Genomic DNA, 18,022 nt, shown 5'->3' with positions numbered 1-18,022 from the left:
TGTAACAGACTTGTACGTTAGTCATTCACAATTTATAAATGGCAACTTAACTTTAGTATTTATGAATTGCGATCAATACTCTAGCAATCAAAACACTCACCTTTTCTATTTCAATACTTCAATTTTCTTTTTCCTTCTTAACTCTTTCCCAGAACCACAGGATCGCCAGCAAACCAGTCTTCACTTGTGGATATTTATGCTAATAGTTTGGGAAGAAAGAACCTCTGAGATTGGAAACTGAAGTTGAGGAAGTAAATGAATCAGGAGCCTCTGTGTATGGGTGTGTGTGTGTGTGTGTGTGTGTGCGCGCGCGCGCGCGCGCGCGCGATGGTGATAGTGGTGGTGGTAGTGTTACTTACTAAACATGAATCTTAACGGATCTCCCACTGATCTGTCTTATGGTTCAGCTTTCATGCATTGGAGCTTTAGCAAATGTGGTTATCAACATTTATTTTGTATTGAGATGAAATTCAGATTGCCATATAGAACTTCAATAACAAGATGGAGTAGAGTAACAAAACAGGGAAAGTATTGTGGGGGGGGGGGGGAGGGAAATGTCCCCTTTACTTTAAATCTGGACTGAGCTGCAGGAGACAGAAAAAGGTAGAGTCCTAAGTATTATTTAGTCAGACTTAAGCTTTAACAAACTACAAAGCTTGAATTGACAGTGAGCCTTTCTCCTTAAAGGAGAGGAGAGGAGTTTTTTCCTCTGGGGAGACACGGCCTCTCTTTCACTGGGCTTTTGCTTTTCTTCTGAAACACTTTCATAATCAAGTGACTTTCCTTGCATGGGTGCCTGGGGACAGCTGATTTTTCTCTGAGGATAAAGAAAGTTACATATTGATTGCTGTTGCTCCCCGTGTGTTTGCACCAGCTCCTGCAGAAGCGGGAGCGCGAGCGCCCTCGCATTCACACACACTCGCTTAAGTACACGTCACACACCCCAGAAACACGCACACACACACACACACACACACACACACACACACACACCCCTCTGCACTTGCAATCAGAAGGATCCACACGCAGTCAGATCTGCACCTCTTGGCATAGGTGTGTGTTTGGTACCGGTGTGTGTGTGTGTGTGTGTGTGTGTGTGTGTGTGTGAGTGTGTGTACAGAAACCCATCAGGAAGACCGCAGCTACCTTATTCTGCAAGCACGCTGCGATTCCGGTTCCTGTGTACATGGAACAAAAAACAAACAAAAAATAAATAAATAAATAAATAAATCGCTGTCAAACTTTTTTTCTTTTAATTCGCCTTCTCCTAAAGGAAGACGGTGGAAGAGCTTCTCCCAGTAGTTAAGGGCTCGGGAGACCCGGCGGCGAGGCCCTGGACGCCGCTGCCGAGACGGAGCGCTGGGCTCGGGTAGCCCAGCTGGTCTCCCATCTAACTGATCTAATCAATGACTCTGAAGAGCTGGGGCTCCTGGCTCCGCCCCCGCCTGTCTCTTCTCCGCCTTCTATTGGGCGTGGGCCGAGGAGGCAGGGCCTTGTTCCTCACGCTGATTGGCTGGCAGGGAATCAGTATCAATGTTTAAGCGGCGGCGTGAGGTGAATAGAGTCAGTCAGCAAGAGGCGCTGGGGAGAGAGCTGGGACTGCGAGCCCGGCGGATGCGGCAGCGGCGGAGGGCGGCTGGGGAGACGCTACTCCAACTGTTGAATTTTCACCTTTCATTTCCTCCGATGCCTTGCTTGCGGAAATGGATTTATTTGCTTTGAAACCCGCACGTCTTTCGCAGGCTATGAGCTGATCCTGACAGGCACCAGATTAAACGAGACCACCCGTGACAGAAAAGGAGGAAAAAAAAAAAAAAAAAAAAAAGCCCTCCACAACGGACTGCACAATTAACTATGCACACCGGTGCTGGACTTTGTGAATAGAGAACATTGAGAGGAAAACCGTGAACTATGATGCGGGGCTAAGCTGTGAACGGTCCCTGGAATCCTGATTTTTTTTCTTTTTTTTTTTTCCCCCTAAGACTCTGAAAGATTTGGGGTTTCCTCACGCCTAACCAAAAGGAAAGGTTTTTTGTTATTTTGGGTTTTTTTTTTTTTAATAAATAAGTAAATACACCTAGCAAAACAGACGTCTTGTTTTCCAGAGCCTCGGACCCCGGCAGAAAGAGGTAGAGTAAAAGTGCTGCTGGATTCAGCTACACCTTCCTCCTTCCCTCCCTCCCTTCTCTCTCGCTTTTTTTTTTTTTTCTTTTCCTCCAAAACGTGGATCTGGCTTTTCTTTCCATAGAGTGAGTCAGAGAAAGCGGGAGGAAGAAGCCGCAACTAATGTCTGTGAAGGGAGGACCATGAGGCGAGAGTGAATACGATTCGTTCCACTGCTTGTGACTCATCGGGCAGATCGCAACACCTGCATTTTCTGGATGTGTCATTCCCGTGCGTCGAGGCGCCTCGAGAACCCGAGATGATGTGTAGACAGACCCGTGCCTAACATCCCCTCGCAGAGAGGGAGCTCTCGGGGGAGGCGGTGGGCGCCCCTGGCTGGACGGCCGCGGCCGCAGCGCCTCGCCCCCTCCCTGCCCTCCTCGAGCCGCCCAGAGAGACTGTGAGAGCGAGACTGCAGAACGCATCACGCCAAACCTTGATGTGGCTCTTTCATCCAGCCCACTCCTACTATTAAAAAAAAAAAAAAAAATTGACGGGAAGGAAAAAAAAAAAAAACAAAAACAAAACAAAACCCGCACTTTATTCGCTTCGAATATCCACCACTTTTATTCCTCGCCAAGGTTTTCCTTTCTAGATGAAGAGGACTGGGAGGCAGGGCCATTGGAAGGAGATGCTGAATAGAAAGAAAAGAGAGGCACTTGACAGCCCAGCCCTGTGAATGCAGAGACTGTTTCCCTTCTAGCGAGAGAGACAGGGAGAGTGTGTGTGCGAGCCCTGGGAGGGTGGCTCCCCCTTCCTTTTTATTCCGCCTCCCCCTCCCCCTCCAGATCAGCACATCCAACCATGAGTTGCCTGTTGATTTCCTCTCGCCTGGGAAGAAAAGCAAACTGGAATTAAACTGCGTCGAGACAAGTCCTCGCTCTCGGGGAGAGAATGGGATGGTAGCGGCGGCTCCTGGCTCGGCGTAGAGAAACCACAGAGTGTGTGTTCCACGAACAGAGGCGGAGATAGAGCTATATATCCGCCCCCCACCCCCCTCCCAACGGACTCACACCACAAACGCCGATCAGGCTGTGGCTTTCCGGGGAGAGCCTTTTCCGAGGAAGAGAGGGAGGAGCGTGGTGGAGGGAGGAAACTACAAATCGGGACACTAGTTCTTTGCGCTGCATTTCCTCCCCTCCCTTCGGCTGCTCGGAAAGGAGACAGAGAGAGAGAGAGAGAGAGAGAGAGAGAGAGAGAGAGAGAGAGAGAGAAAATACGCTTGGCTGGGAGATGCAGTCCGCCGCCGCCTCTGCCTCCGCCAGCAATGCAAGATTAGATCTCTAAATGCAGCAAAACACTGCCTGAAAACCCAACAGCCCGCGAAGCCAGCAGACATTTCCCAGGGCTCCGGCGAAGCTTCAAAATCTATCTGACTCTGTCTCCGTGGCTCCGCGTCCCTACCAGTTTCATCACAGGAGACGAGAAACAAGTAAGGATTTCACTTTCCCATCTGCCTGAAGACACACCTCCCCGCTGCCTCCCCCACCCGAGGTGAAGAGTATTCCGGCGGCTGCCGCGGGAGTGGATTTGCAGCGCCCTGGCGGGAGCCAGCAAAAGCTAAGGATTCTCGACCACCCCTTCTAAACGCGATTTCCGTCTTATCGCCGGCCTCATCGCTCAACTTCGAGTGGCCCCAAGTCCCGGCGGAACAGACAAAGCCCCGGGCTCGCCCCCCAGCCGCAGGGAGCCGCCGCCTTGCTCCGCGCCCCTGCAGCTTGGCTGCGCCGCCGCTTCTCGCCCGGTGCGGATGCTGTAGATCAACAGGTTCGGGGAACTTGAACGGAATAAGGAGACCACCCGGTGCCGCAGCCCCGGAGCAGAGGGAAGGAAGGACCCACAGACTTGTGGCTCGTGTCGCGCGCGCACGCCGCGCCGGAGCCCCAGGCTGGCGCGCACCCACTCGCTCGCCCCTCCAGTTCGGCTGCTCCTGCCCCCACCCCACCGGTCTGGGATGTACCTTTCCATCTGTTGCTGTTTCCTCCTGTGGGCCCCTGCCCTGACGCTCAAAAACCTCAACTACTCGGTGCCGGAGGAGCAAGGGGCCGGCACGGTGATCGGCAACATCGGCAAGGATGCTCGACTGCAGCCAGGGCTTCCGCCCGCAGAGCGCGGCGGCGGCGGCGGCGGCGGCGGCGGCGGCGGCGGCGGCGGCGGGCGAAGCAAGTCGGGTAGCTACCGTGTGCTGGAGAACTCAGCGCCGCACCTGCTGGACGTGGACGCTGACAGCGGGCTCCTCTACACCAAGCAGCGCATCGACCGTGAGTCCCTGTGCCGCCACAATGCCAAGTGCCAGCTGTCCCTTGAGGTGTTCGCCAACGACAAGGAGATCTGCATGATCAAGGTGGAGATCCAGGACATCAACGACAATGCCCCCTCCTTCCCCTCGGACCAGATCGAGATGGACATCTCGGAGAACGCTGCCCCCGGCACCCGCTTCCCTCTCACCAGTGCACATGACCCCGACGCCGGCGAGAACGGGCTCCGCACCTATCTGCTCACGCGCGACGACCACGGGCTCTTCGCGCTGGACGTCAAGTCCCGCGGCGACGGTACCAAGTTCCCTGAGCTGGTTATCCAGAAGGCGCTGGACCGCGAGCTGCAGAACCACCACACGCTTGTGCTGACCGCCCTGGACGGCGGCGAGCCGCCGAGATCCGCCACCGTGCAAATCAACGTGAAGGTGATCGACTCTAACGACAACAGCCCGGTCTTCGAGGCGCCTTCCTACCTGGTGGAGCTGCCAGAGAATGCCCCGCTGGGCACCGTGGTCATTGATCTGAACGCCACCGACGCCGACGAGGGTCCCAATGGCGAAGTGCTCTACTCCTTCAGCAGCTATGTGCCTGACCGCGTGAGAGAGCTTTTCTCCATCGATCCTAAGACCGGCCTGATCCGTGTCAAGGGCAACCTGGACTATGAGGAGAATGGGATGCTGGAGATCGACGTGCAGGCCCGAGACTTGGGGCCCAACCCCATCCCAGCCCACTGCAAGGTCACTGTCAAGCTCATCGACCGCAATGACAACGCGCCGTCCATCGGTTTCGTCTCCGTGCGCCAGGGGGCGCTGAGCGAGGCCGCCCCGCCCGGCACCGTCATCGCCCTAGTGCGGGTCACTGACCGGGACTCGGGCAAGAACGGGCAGCTGCAGTGCAGGGTACTGGGCGGAGGCGGGACGGGCGGCGGCGGCGGCCTGGGCGGGCCCGGAGGTTCGGTGCCCTTCAAGCTTGAGGAGAACTACGACAACTTCTACACGGTGGTGACCGACCGCCCGCTGGACCGCGAGACACAGGACGAGTACAACGTGACAATCGTGGCGCGGGACGGGGGCTCGCCTCCACTCAACTCCACCAAGTCGTTTGCTGTCAAGATTCTGGACGAGAACGACAACCCTCCTCGTTTCACCAAGGGACTGTATGTGCTGCAGGTGCACGAAAACAACATCCCAGGAGAGTACCTGGGCTCAGTGCTCGCGCAGGACCCCGACCTGGGCCAAAACGGCACAGTGTCCTACTCCATCCTGCCCTCGCACATCGGCGACGTGTCCATCTACACCTATGTGTCTGTGAACCCCACCAACGGGGCCATCTACGCCCTGCGCTCTTTTAACTACGAGCAGACCAAGGCTTTTGAGTTCAAGGTGCTCGCGAAGGACTCGGGGGCCCCCGCGCACTTGGAGAGCAACGCTACGGTGAGGGTGACCGTGCTAGACGTGAACGACAACGCGCCGGTGATCGTGCTGCCCACGCTGCAGAACGACACCGCTGAGCTGCAGGTGCCGCGCAACGCCGGCCTGGGCTACCTGGTGAGCACCGTGCGCGCCCTTGACAGCGACTTCGGCGAGAGTGGGCGCCTCACCTACGAGATCGTAGATGGTAACGACGACCACCTGTTTGAAATCGATCCCTCCAGCGGCGAGATCCGCACGCTGCACCCCTTCTGGGAGGACGTGACGCCAGTGGTGGAGCTGGTAGTGAAGGTGACGGACCACGGGAAGCCCACCCTGTCCGCGGTGGCCAAGCTTATCATCCGCTCGGTGAGCGGCTCCTTGCCCGAAGGGGTTCCTCGGGTAAACGGCGAGCAGCACCACTGGGACATGTCGCTGCCGCTCATCGTGACTCTAAGCACTATCTCCATCATTCTCCTAGCGGCCATGATCACCATTGCCGTCAAGTGCAAGCGCGAGAACAAGGAGATTCGCACTTACAACTGCCGTATCGCCGAGTACAGCCACCCGCAGCTGGGCGGGGGCAAGGGCAAGAAGAAAAAGATCAACAAAAATGATATCATGCTGGTGCAGAGCGAGGTGGAAGAGAGGAACGCCATGAACGTCATGAACGTGGTGAGCAGCCCCTCCCTGGCCACCTCCCCTATGTACTTCGACTACCAGACCCGCCTGCCCCTCAGCTCGCCCCGGTCGGAGGTGATGTATCTCAAACCGGCCTCCAACAACCTGACTGTTCCTCAGGGGCACGCGGGCTGCCACACCAGCTTCACGGGACAAGGAACTAATGCAAGCGAGACCCCTGCTACTCGGATGTCCATAATTCAGGTAAGAGGCTGTTAGCATAACTCGGACTTGACTTTATTGCTGATTTTGGAGCTGTCCTGAAACCTTTGGAACAGGACAAGCCGCACTGCCAGCAGCAGTGAGGGGGAAATTTTTAAATGAAGATGCTTCCCGCTTTTGCCACTCCGTGCATGACATCCCCTATACATAGCCCCTCCCATGTTCATAGTTTAAAATCTCAAAGATGTGAATGTCTTACTTCGGTTGTATTTTAAAGATTATTTTTATAGGTTTAAAAATGTTAGCAGTGTTCAGGATTTAGAGTTTATTTTTTATTCGCTGCTCTACATTTCTCTCAGTAACAAAGGATTCCTAGAGTAAAAAAAAACATGTTTTAGTTAAATTTGCTTTTGAATTCTATTTAAAAATCGGACACCAACAATGAGAGAAATGTACGCTCCAATATTCAGAAGTTAACTTCTTCTTCAAGTACAAAATAGCAACCGCTCAGAATTCCAGAGCCTGAATCTGAGCTAAGTTTTCACTCCTCCCCCACCCCCCAAAAGTCAGTTTTACATATTAAAAAGTGTTTTAAAGAACATGAGTCATACTTTTTTCTTCAGCGGAAACTGCAGCATAACGCCTTAGTGTGCTTTAAACTTTTAATATGCCAATTTTGCTCTGAAGCTCTTTCAAAAATTCGAGTTGAGGTAGGCTCTGGATCATGACCAGTAACTGTCAATGAAAAGTTTATAATTATTTTGTCCTGGAGTTTTCCCGATCTATTTCATTGAGAATGCAACAGAGTATACCCAAGAGTCACAGACTCATTTTACACGGTTGAAAACAGGAGGCAAAGTTGGCATTAAAGGCACTTGATGCACCAAAAATGCCTGTAGTCTGCATACTGTGTATTTTCAGTATTTTTAAGTGATCTTTAATATATTTTAGATTGTATAATCCAAAGTTACTGATGTATTTTTTCAAAACCCTAAATGACGGACCCATCATAGATTCTAACAATAGCAGGTAACTATACTTTGCCTAACTTCTTTTATCAACTATTAAGTTGTGTCACAGGAAAAACTTAATTCTTGCTTATTATAAACGCATGTTGCCACAAATTACTCTGGATGGGCACTACTTGAAATTCAAAATTGAGTTTAACTAAAAGTGACACTTTGGGAGGAAGATTAGTTTGGGGCAAATGAAGTTAATTTGTTCATAATTTTATGCTTTGAAAAGCAAATACCCTTTAATGATACTTGACTCAGTAATGTTTTTATTACTAAAATGAATAGTAAAATATCACAACCTTATCTTTTCTAACATGATAAGTGTGACAAATGCTAAAAGTTGGCAAAACATATTTTCTTATGATAGTTAATGTCCTTGTAAAGCAGACTCTTGTAATCGGTGCTACTGAATACTAAAGTATTGATTGTAGTATTAAATCCCACTTTTTACAGTGTCTACTATATACCATTTATTATGATTTTTTGATGTCTATATAAGACTGAACGAAAAATATCCCCCTTGGAAAATATTGTGGTTTCTATGAAAGTCTCCCGTGACTGTGTAAAACTTATTTATGATAATCTCCTTAGGGAGGTATGTTAAAATATATAGCCATACATCCTCTGCAATCATTTTATGTATACACATGTTATATACCTTTCTTATATTCTTGTCATTGACAATTGTAAAGTTATCACAGAGGGTTAATGCTTAATCTTCCATTCCAAGTGCTGGTAGTTGAATTCTTATTTAGGTTCCAGTAATAATGAAGTTGGTACAGTAGAATTATCAGCAAGCCTGATTCCTTGGTCAGATTAGTGAGACATGAATTTGGATGGAAGTATCCAGAAGGTTTTGAAGAACAGGGGTGCCTATACTGTATTTACACCATGCTGTTCTTTAAGATGTTCATTGCTTGAGAAATGGATGATGGTGATGATTCCTACTAGCAATAAAACTTAAGCCAAAGAAAATCTCGTACATGCAGGGAAAGAGACAGATAATTTAAAAGTAAAACAAAGGGCACACTTCTTGCCATTCCCTTTTTCTAGAATTTTAGTCCATGCCATGAAAACACAGAAAAAGTTTCAGTTTTGAGTTCTTGACATTTTTTTCCAAGGTGACTCGATTTCCCATATTGTTTCCGCCCTAGAAATATCCTTGCTATAAACTGTTAAAACAGGCAGTCTCTCTTTCTCTTTTTTTCTGCTGAGTTTTTACAGTCTTATAAAGAACGCTTTGTAAGTTCCTAATATGTTAACTTCCTCCTAAATATATCAGGCTTTCCTCAATGCCTATTATAGAGAACAGAGTAAATTAACTATAGTGACCCTCCTTTTTTTCTTTCTTTTTAAACTAGTGCACTGCAAACACTTTGTGCTGAAGTGACATGCTTAAATTGAAGTGTTCAGGTATCCATAATCTTGTTTCAGAGTGTATTTATTAGTGTGTGCATTTAACACAGCCTGCTAAGGAAGCACACTGCTAATCTCACACATATTTCTGAAGGTAGTATTTTAATCCACAGAGTGTACTGGGACAAACAGCTGCTAGGTCTCGTTTACCTTTACTTCCCAGCAATTTCGTGCTGTTTAGAAGGCACGCCGGGTATTTTCATTGATGGAATGACAGTATTTTGTAATTGTTTTGCAATACACTGGTAAAGATGGGCGTTACGAAATTTAAATATTTCAAGATGTAAAAGACTCATATTACAGCTTAAATTAAGATTCATTTAAGTATCGAATGATATTGTGTGAGTCTCAGGGTCTAAAATTTTAAGGATGAGATCTGTAGGTTCTTGAGCATGAGAGTATTTTTATTAAAAATGAATGCAAAACAATCCGGTAAGCTGGTTACACATGTAACCATCTGTAGAAACAGTGGTTTGTGAAAAGGGGTTTTATTTCAGGTTTTCTCCAAGTTTTTCAGGTGAAGTAAAGTCAGTCTATGAAGTATTAAATAACAGACTAGAGATTAAAATAGCCTCAATAATGTGAATCATAATACAACATTCTTGTAATGAAATATTTTACTCATTTTAAAGCTATAACACAGATTTCGAAAAATAGCACAGATTTTGTGGGAGGTAAGGCAAATAGATTGTTATACAAATTTATAAATGTGCTTTTCATAGGAGTAATTTCCATGTGAATTATTTCATATGTTAATATGAGAATCTAAAATCAAGTAGAGATCATTGCTAATTGTCACGAGTAACTACATATCGAGGCTTATCAAGAATTATTTGTTCAGTCTCAGGGTAACTTCTCAACAGGTGTTTTCAAAGAAGGCCTGGCTGAGAAGAGACTGGGGATTTCTTCACTATTGGGAGAATTTCCAGTTTTGTTTGAACATCTGTGTTTTCAGATTTTTCTATGGCACTACTGAAAGCATTTCAATATGATCTCAAAGAAAATATGTTGAGCCAGCAGAATAAGATCTGCTAAAATACATTTTAAAAAATAATACATTCTACATTCTCACGTGGTGTTTTACAGTTCAATTTCAAAAGATTCACATTAGGATTGACCTTAGGCTCTTTGTGCTAGAAAGAGAAAATCCTTTTGATATATATGCATGGCCTTTTCAATAAAAAGGAATTAAACACATGGCGAATATAGTCAATCCAAATATATAAAAATGAGATTGCAGCATCCAGGACTAAAGTAGCAAAGCATAGACAATAAACTCAGTATTTTAGAATGAAAAGGTGAAAGAAAAAGTATATCTTTACTAGCAACATTATCCGTTGTCTGCCTTTAGTCCCACTTCTCTAATACAAGAGATTCTTGACTATAGGAACTCCAATGAGCTCCCAAGACCATGATCCTAAAATTTCATATTCTAGTATGTCAGTGATTTCAATAACAAACATGAAAAGTGTGAGCAATTTCTTTCTTCATTTAAAATTCTGAGGATATTTGTCCACAGTGTTGTTCTAAGAGGACACAGTTTGATTAGTTACATGCATTCATTTCCATAAACATTCTATACATCTCTATTTATAAGGGTAATGGTGGGCTGGATAGGAAGGGGGATGTCTCTGTCCTACTGCATGTCTCCAAGAGTATCTTGTCCACTTGTCTTTCTTTTTGTAATTTTTAGATGATAGCTTTAAATTTCTACTTTAAATTAACATGAGTACACAATCATAAAACATTTTTTCTATGCTACCATATATTGAAATAGTATAAAGTACAAAAATACTTGATTAAAAAAATCAGCCATCAAGGTGATTTGAGTTTCTTTGCAGAAGAGTTTAAAATTCAAATTATTTTTATCATTTTTAATATATTTTTAGTTTTCATGTAAGTTTTGTGTGCACCCATGAAAATCTCAGCTCCATTGTAAATTTGAGTACATTTCTTTATTTTATAATAAATGAAAACACAAAAGTTTCTTAACTATATGAGCTAGGAACCTGATAATCTTAGTTTTACTATTGGTTGATATAACTACTCATGGGTAATAACTTCTTCATCCATTAGTTTTTAGTTTTCAATAAAATTTCCAAAATTCCAGCCAGGTAAAATACTTCATCATTTTTACACTGAGATGATTATTCATCAGTCTTTTTAAAATGTAGGAGTAAGGTAATTGAGTGTATGAGTGAGTTTATAATTTTACTTAAGTTCTGTGAGTGAGTTTTATAATTTCAATAAATATTATCATATTCAAGCCTACATGGAAGATTTTTGAATTTTATTCTTGGCATCTTAATATTATTTAAGGCTGTGTGTGATCATGAAAGTTATCAGAGCATAAAAGAGTATGTCCTAAAATTCCAATCTCAATTGCTTGATCATATTTTTTAGTCACACACAAAAAAATTTCCAGTTTTTAAAACATTGTCACCTATGACTACACTGTTCAAGCCACATAAAAAAATTAAAATAAATAAATACGAAGGTAATTTCTAGAAACTTTTCTTAATAAAGTTGAAGTTATACATTATTCGCATTTTACAGTGCATATAGATGTATATATGTGGTTAAAATAAATTGGTTACCCTTTAAATAATCTCAAATATCTCTCCTAAGGGACTTAAGAAATATACATATTTTAAAATAAAAAAAAACTTTGAAAATCTCCAGATAATTATTTAATACTATTTACAAATATAATATTTATATTTTCTTATGTTTCACTACCACTGTCAGGTTTCAAGTTTTTTACTTATTAAGCAGCACTTAGTTAGTGCTGCTTATGTAATACAATGCAATAGAAATATATCTATAAAAATAAAAGGTATAAATTAAGAAACTATTTTATGTTAAGAGTAATAAAGGTTTACATGTACTTATTACAGTGAAGGTTGGCTCTGGCTATATTTATGAAAATGTGAACAATAAAACTTCTTGGCAAAATTTATGTGTATCCATGTATATATGTCTTTATATTTCCCAAATAATATATATAAATACTCAAGCACAGATATTAGCCCATTTTATATATATTTTTTAATTCAAAGGCAGCTCTCCTCTTTTTAAGGATGAGCACCAACCTTTATTTTTTCTTTGGAAATATATGTAAACTTGATTGTACCGTTTTCAAACTTCAAACATTTTGAAGTTCATTAGAGCCAGGCATTCTAGAACAGAGGAGAAGTTGAAGAACTACTGGTCTTCCATGGACAATAGGTTGGAGTTTATGTAGATTAAGAGAAAAAAAATTCATCTAGGTTCTGAGTCTTCCAGGACGATAGTGGGATGGCTGGAGGCATTGTGAGAATATACACCTTGAGCTCTGATAATGAAACAACCACAGGAGGAAGATGAAGCCACTTAAATGGGTTCATGCCAGTTAGGAAGTAAAACTTAACCCCCTTATGCTGAGGTGTCTTGCAATACACTCAATAATGGGTAAATTCTTACAAATGCACCTGCTAATTATGATATTACTCATTGCTCCAGAATGTATTCCCCTCAGTGATACTTCTGTTTAATAAATCCCACAGGGAATTATCTTAAAGTCATATTTTAGCAAAGTCATTAGGGAAGGTTTTAGTTATTTATTTTTTTGTACCGAATTCCTTTAACCAATGACTGCATACTTGTTAGAGAATGGCGTGAAGTTCATTTTACCCATCAATTTGAAGACACTGTGACTTCTGCCACCCACCTACAAAACACTTTCAAAGTTCATCAGACCTACACTAATCTATTGTCAACCTATTTTAGTAAAGGAGACGTTGACAAGAATTTCCTTCAGTGGCACACGGTATTTTACAGTTAGTCATAGCTTTCACCACTAGCTTTGACAGTGATATATTGCTATCCTTTGGTCTCCTGAAATAAATTATCTATAATAAAGAAGTCCTTAATGACATCAACTTTCCCTGCTGTGACTAAGCAGAAGTTTGCTTGTGCTTCCTTGCTACTGCAGAAGTACAAGTTCAGTATTTTTAAGGTAAAGGGAAAAAAAGGACAAAAATACAGATGCAAAACTGTGACTGTGTGGGTGGCCTCTTTCACTTGTATGCACAAAGTTCTTCCAGCGATAGACTGTAAAATTGGTTTCAGATAGTGTTTGAGAGAATCTATTGATATACATGTGACACACTTCTATCTGTTCTGGTCCTACTGACATTCTGATTACTAGTATTTGTCGGCCTTCCCCTGGATCTATTCCAGGCAGTTTTATTGTAGTGAAATGGCTCTTACAGTTCATTGAACATCTAGCATAACTGTGCTGAATATGATTGGCGCGTTTGCATATATTTATTCAAAAAATAAGGCAGTTAAACAGCATAATTATGGGAAAATGAATCATAACAATAAAAGACCATTTAAGTTAACAAGCTTTGTGATCAAAGGATAAATACAGGTTGGATAAATGAGACTTTAGATGTAGCTAATCTACATAAATAGACTTTGGTTTGATTAGAGGAATAGAATATATTAAAATAATTTAATGGTATTAAAATGCATTTTTAAGCCATTTTGAAATATTTAAACACTTGTATTCTTTTCTTTATATTTCTGTTCAATAATATAGTCAAGAACCATAGTTATGTTAGATGCAAAATGAGCAAGATGCAGATAAAAGTAATCATGTAAGCCTGTATGAACAATATTTAATATTTTTTAAACAAGTAATGTTTCTGATTGATTTTTAATTAGTGGAACACATTAAAGGGACTATATAAAGGACAATTTCTTATTTACTCTCTTTATCAGCTAAAAGCAGCCTTTGTAGAATTTGATAGTGAGAGCATTAAAACTCTATTTAAAGTTTTCAAAGCTATGCCTTTGTGTTTTGTAAATATATACTGTTTTTAAGAGACATCGGTTACATGTTTGTAAATTATATTAATACTACATACTGTAGATAATGAGTTTATAGTCAGAAAAGTTCATATATATATATATATATATTAAATAACAGATTAAACTTACAATGTGACTTTTTAAAAAGTTTTTATTTATTTATTTTGAGAGAGAGAGAGAGAGAGAGAACGAGTGGGGGAGGGGTAGAAAGAGAGGGAGAGAGAGAGAATCTCAAGCAGGCCCTGTGCTGTCAGCATGGAGCCCAATGCAGGGTTCAGTATCATGAACCCAACCATAAGATCATGACCTGAGCCAAAGTCAAGAGTCAGATGCTTAACCAACTGAGCCACACTAGTATCCTTAAATAAGTTCTTTCTAACAAGTATGGTTCTTTAGATATATTTTCTTCAGAAAGATATATTCTTTCTTCTTGGCGAAGACTTTTAAAAAATGTGATTTACACATAAGTCATCAATTGGTATACCTCTTTCCAGTATTTCTTCCTGAATCTTTAATAATCATTGCTGAGCAATGATTAGATTACAATTATACCTAGACTTTCCATGCCCTCACATTCAATAAAACCCAAGTTGAAATGTACACATATTTCCTAAATTCCAGTGGCTTACTTTTATAAAGCAGAAATGCAACAGGTATTTTATTGTAGGCAGAAATGGTCACAGTGGTTTAAATGTCTTTCTTATTTCTATAGCCCAATTTTACACTATCAATGTCTTAGATAAATTCTTAAATATTTATTTGCAGTATGAACACTTGCATCAGTTTTGAAATGATAGTTTTTGCCCTCAAGATATGTTACTTTTCAATTCACCGACCCCAGTATAAATGCCTTGCTTAAAGCTGTTTATTTTATTTTTCACACAGCATATTTTATCAGAGTATACTGAGATTGTTTTGTGATTGAACATTCAATAGACTTTTTTGCTATTTCACCAGAGCAATTCCATATGCAAAACTGATACTTATACAAGAAATTCACCTATGATTACCATGCGAAGCATTATGTTACCAGAGTGTAAAGTGGCCAGCATGTGCTTTTTGCCAATATCTCCATTTCAGTAGATGAGATCACGATAAGGAAATAGAATGTTTGAGACATAACATACTTAAAATCTCAGCAAAATTTACTAAGAAAAAAACATTTTTTCTTTTAGTGTTTGGAGGAAAAAGGGAGTTAGCTCCAAAAGGGGATATTTTCCAGCTCAAGCCTGATTATTACTTAATGATACATCTTTATAGAAATATTTGTCGTAGAAACTTTCCAAACAACCTTAAAAATAATTTGGTTTCCATGGTTCCTCAGCAAAATCCAGGATATTGTCTAAATATTGGTGAATTCTATTGTGGTGTCTTCTTGGGGCACAAAGTCTTGCTTTCTATTTCACTTTTGCAGTTTTGCATCTATTTTAAAGTAGTTTATCCCAAATCAACTTATTGCATTAAGAAGGTGAATAAGAGGATCTATAAGTCATGAAAAATAAACAAGAAATCAATCATTTATCTTTATTATCATTATCATTAAAATAGAATTAAAGGTTACATAGAATTTATATAATTTGTATAAAATCTATAATTTATATAATTTCAAGGCAAGATACTTGATTGCTTTATTTTTATTATTATTTTAAGCTTTGTGTGACCTGCTGTCACATTAATGAATTTGTGTTTTGTTTTAAGCCAGTGCCTAATCTCTTATTTTAATCTTAGTTGATTTAATAAGAATTTTCTGATTAAGAAAGTTTGGCAATACACTTGACAATTGACTCTTACTTGGCACGGTATGCCTGGTTTGCAATTTAAAAAAAAAAACAATGATAATATGTTGGTACTAATGCATGAATTGTTGTAGAGTAAGAAGATTATCGAGTGTGTGTGTGTGTGTGTGTGTGTGTGCGTGTGTGCCTGTGTGTATGAAAAATAGCATTTTAATACAACACATAGATTGAAATAAAAAGTCTATAACTTTGCACTTTTAGTATTGGCAGATGCATTGATAATTGTAATTATTAGCTACGTTTCCAGATCCTGACCTTCTAGGAAAGCTAGTATTTATCTCTAGATGATAATAAGACAAGAAATAAGTGAACTATCCTATTAAATCCCAGTCGGAGGAATTTATAAGGGTTGTTGGCAAAAGCCTATTCTACAGTGTAGCCCTGATCAGATGTGCCAGTAACAACAAATGAGGCTATATGCCTAAGTGGAGAGAAACTAAAAGAACTAAAAGACAGTGAATGCATTTAAGAATTTTTTTTTTCTGATTTTGAGCAATAGACTTTTTACGATTTTTTTTTTTATAATCAAGACAATTACATAGTAATTTGGGTTAGAATGCATGCCTAGTTCCCCATCTCAAAACCCAATTTGTTACCACCTGTGGCTATTTCTATTAAAAAAAAGAAAGAAACATAATTACTATGAGTCTCAGCAGTCTTAGAGTAAATTTTTGCAATTACAATACCTCCCTCGGGCAGATGTGTGAAAATGGCAGATTAATTCCTGCCAGGATCTTTCTGTTCCTCCTGCATTTTTAGGTTTGGTGTTACCTGCTTATTAGAGCGGCTCTGTTTGCTCTGGTTAAAGGTTATGTCAGTGTTTCCATAGTAAATCTCTAGAAATAAAGATCCACAAGTCAGCCATTAAATTTTGCCTTAGGTGAAAAGTTGACATGTAACGTTTTAGCGAAGGGGTAGAAAATATTTCCCATCACACTCCTCTGTTGGCTGGTTAAGTTTGAAGTAAATGGTAGTAAGACCATTTGGCAGTGTCGGAGAAAGCAGGACAGGTCGGGAGGTAAAAAGAAAAGCACCTTCTTTGAACTATAAAATACTGTGTAGTCAGCAGAAGTCAACGAAAATATTTTTCTTCTATGCTTGATCCTAAAGCTACTTAATGCATAAGAGAAACTGGAAGACTAACAGATTTAACACCCTACCTATTTTCATTCATTCCTTCTTTGGTTGTGCTATGTAAACTTTGTTTCTATAAAGATCTAATTGATCTACACACAAAATGATGAATATTAGTAAGTCTAAACAGTTTTAAAACTCTGGTTCAGTGTTATAAGTCTCTCTTAGCAAAGCTAATTTATCACAAAGCAACTTAAATAGAAGAATATTGGAAGACAGAGACCATATACGTTTGCTTGTTTCTGTAGTCGGGAGAACCTAAGATGGTTTGTAATACATAGAAAGCACTTAAAAAATACGGATTCTTGGTAATCCTATAATCATTAATCAGTCATGAGCTGGAGTTTAGATTCAAACCTAGAAATGAGGGAGGCCAAAGCTGAAGATATTATTCATATAAACATGCTGGTAAACAATTTATTTGAAGGTGGCATGTTTTGATAATTTTATGTATAATTTTTACCTTTGTAATAACTACAATGAAAATTCCTATACAATTCTATTGATAGTGACATAAGTTCTGAATTTGTTTGTATCTCTTTCTCTCTCTAGAAATGTATATAACACACACACATATATATGTGTATATATAAGTGCATTAATATATTTGTTCTTGATATACAGTATATGATATACAGTATATAGATATTTATAGTATATAGATATACATATATACAGTATATAGTATACAGTATATAGATATATAGTATATAGATGTATACTGTATATCAAGAACAAATGCTGTTGGTAAGAGCATATCTTTTATCTTTTGTCTTATTCCTTGAAGTGCTTTATACAGTATTAAAACCACACACTTCAAATATTATGTCTCTTTGTTAAGGCTTTAAGAATCACACAGCTCTAGCAAATTATTAAGTAACTAATGTGATCCTTTTTTCTATATGACATTTTTAATGAAATGAAATTATAAGCCATAAATAGTAATGTCGGGATTACATTTATTTGTATTTGTTAATATATAATTTTATGATTTAATCACTTTGGTACCAACCAGTTGCCATCTGATATTGCAAAAAGAAAATCACCATGGGCAATTATCAATGTGTATAATAATAATAATAACCCAACTACAAAACTTTTCTCAAAATCTCAGAATCTATTTCATGTAG

The 18,022-nt window shown here is 40.9% G+C and overlaps 1 protein-coding gene across 5 annotated transcripts in view; it reads left to right on the top strand.

Annotated features, from left to right (window-relative positions):
- Positions 1-1,551: 1,551 nt before the first annotated feature.
- PCDH17 (protocadherin 17) overlaps positions 1,552-18,022 on the top strand; it is a 99,582-nt gene continuing 83,111 nt past the window's right edge. For 3 of the 5 annotated variants that reach the window (XM_058683599.1, XM_058683608.1, XM_058683579.1), the window contains exon 1: positions 1,553-6,715. In XM_058683599.1, the coding sequence (XP_058539582.1) occupies positions 4,118-6,715 (2,598 nt within the window). In that variant the 5' untranslated portion in view covers positions 1,553-4,117. Of the gene's footprint in view, positions 6,716-18,022 lie in introns of all 5 variants that reach the window. The other 2 variants (XM_058683589.1, XM_058683617.1) reach the window with 2 other exon arrangements.

This window comes from Neofelis nebulosa, chromosome 1 (assembly GCF_028018385.1).
Source record: "Neofelis nebulosa isolate mNeoNeb1 chromosome 1, mNeoNeb1.pri, whole genome shotgun sequence".
NCBI lineage: Eukaryota > Metazoa > Chordata > Mammalia > Carnivora > Felidae > Neofelis > Neofelis nebulosa.
The sequence above is the reverse complement of the archived record's forward strand: the minus strand, read 5'-3'. Positions and strand labels throughout refer to the sequence as shown.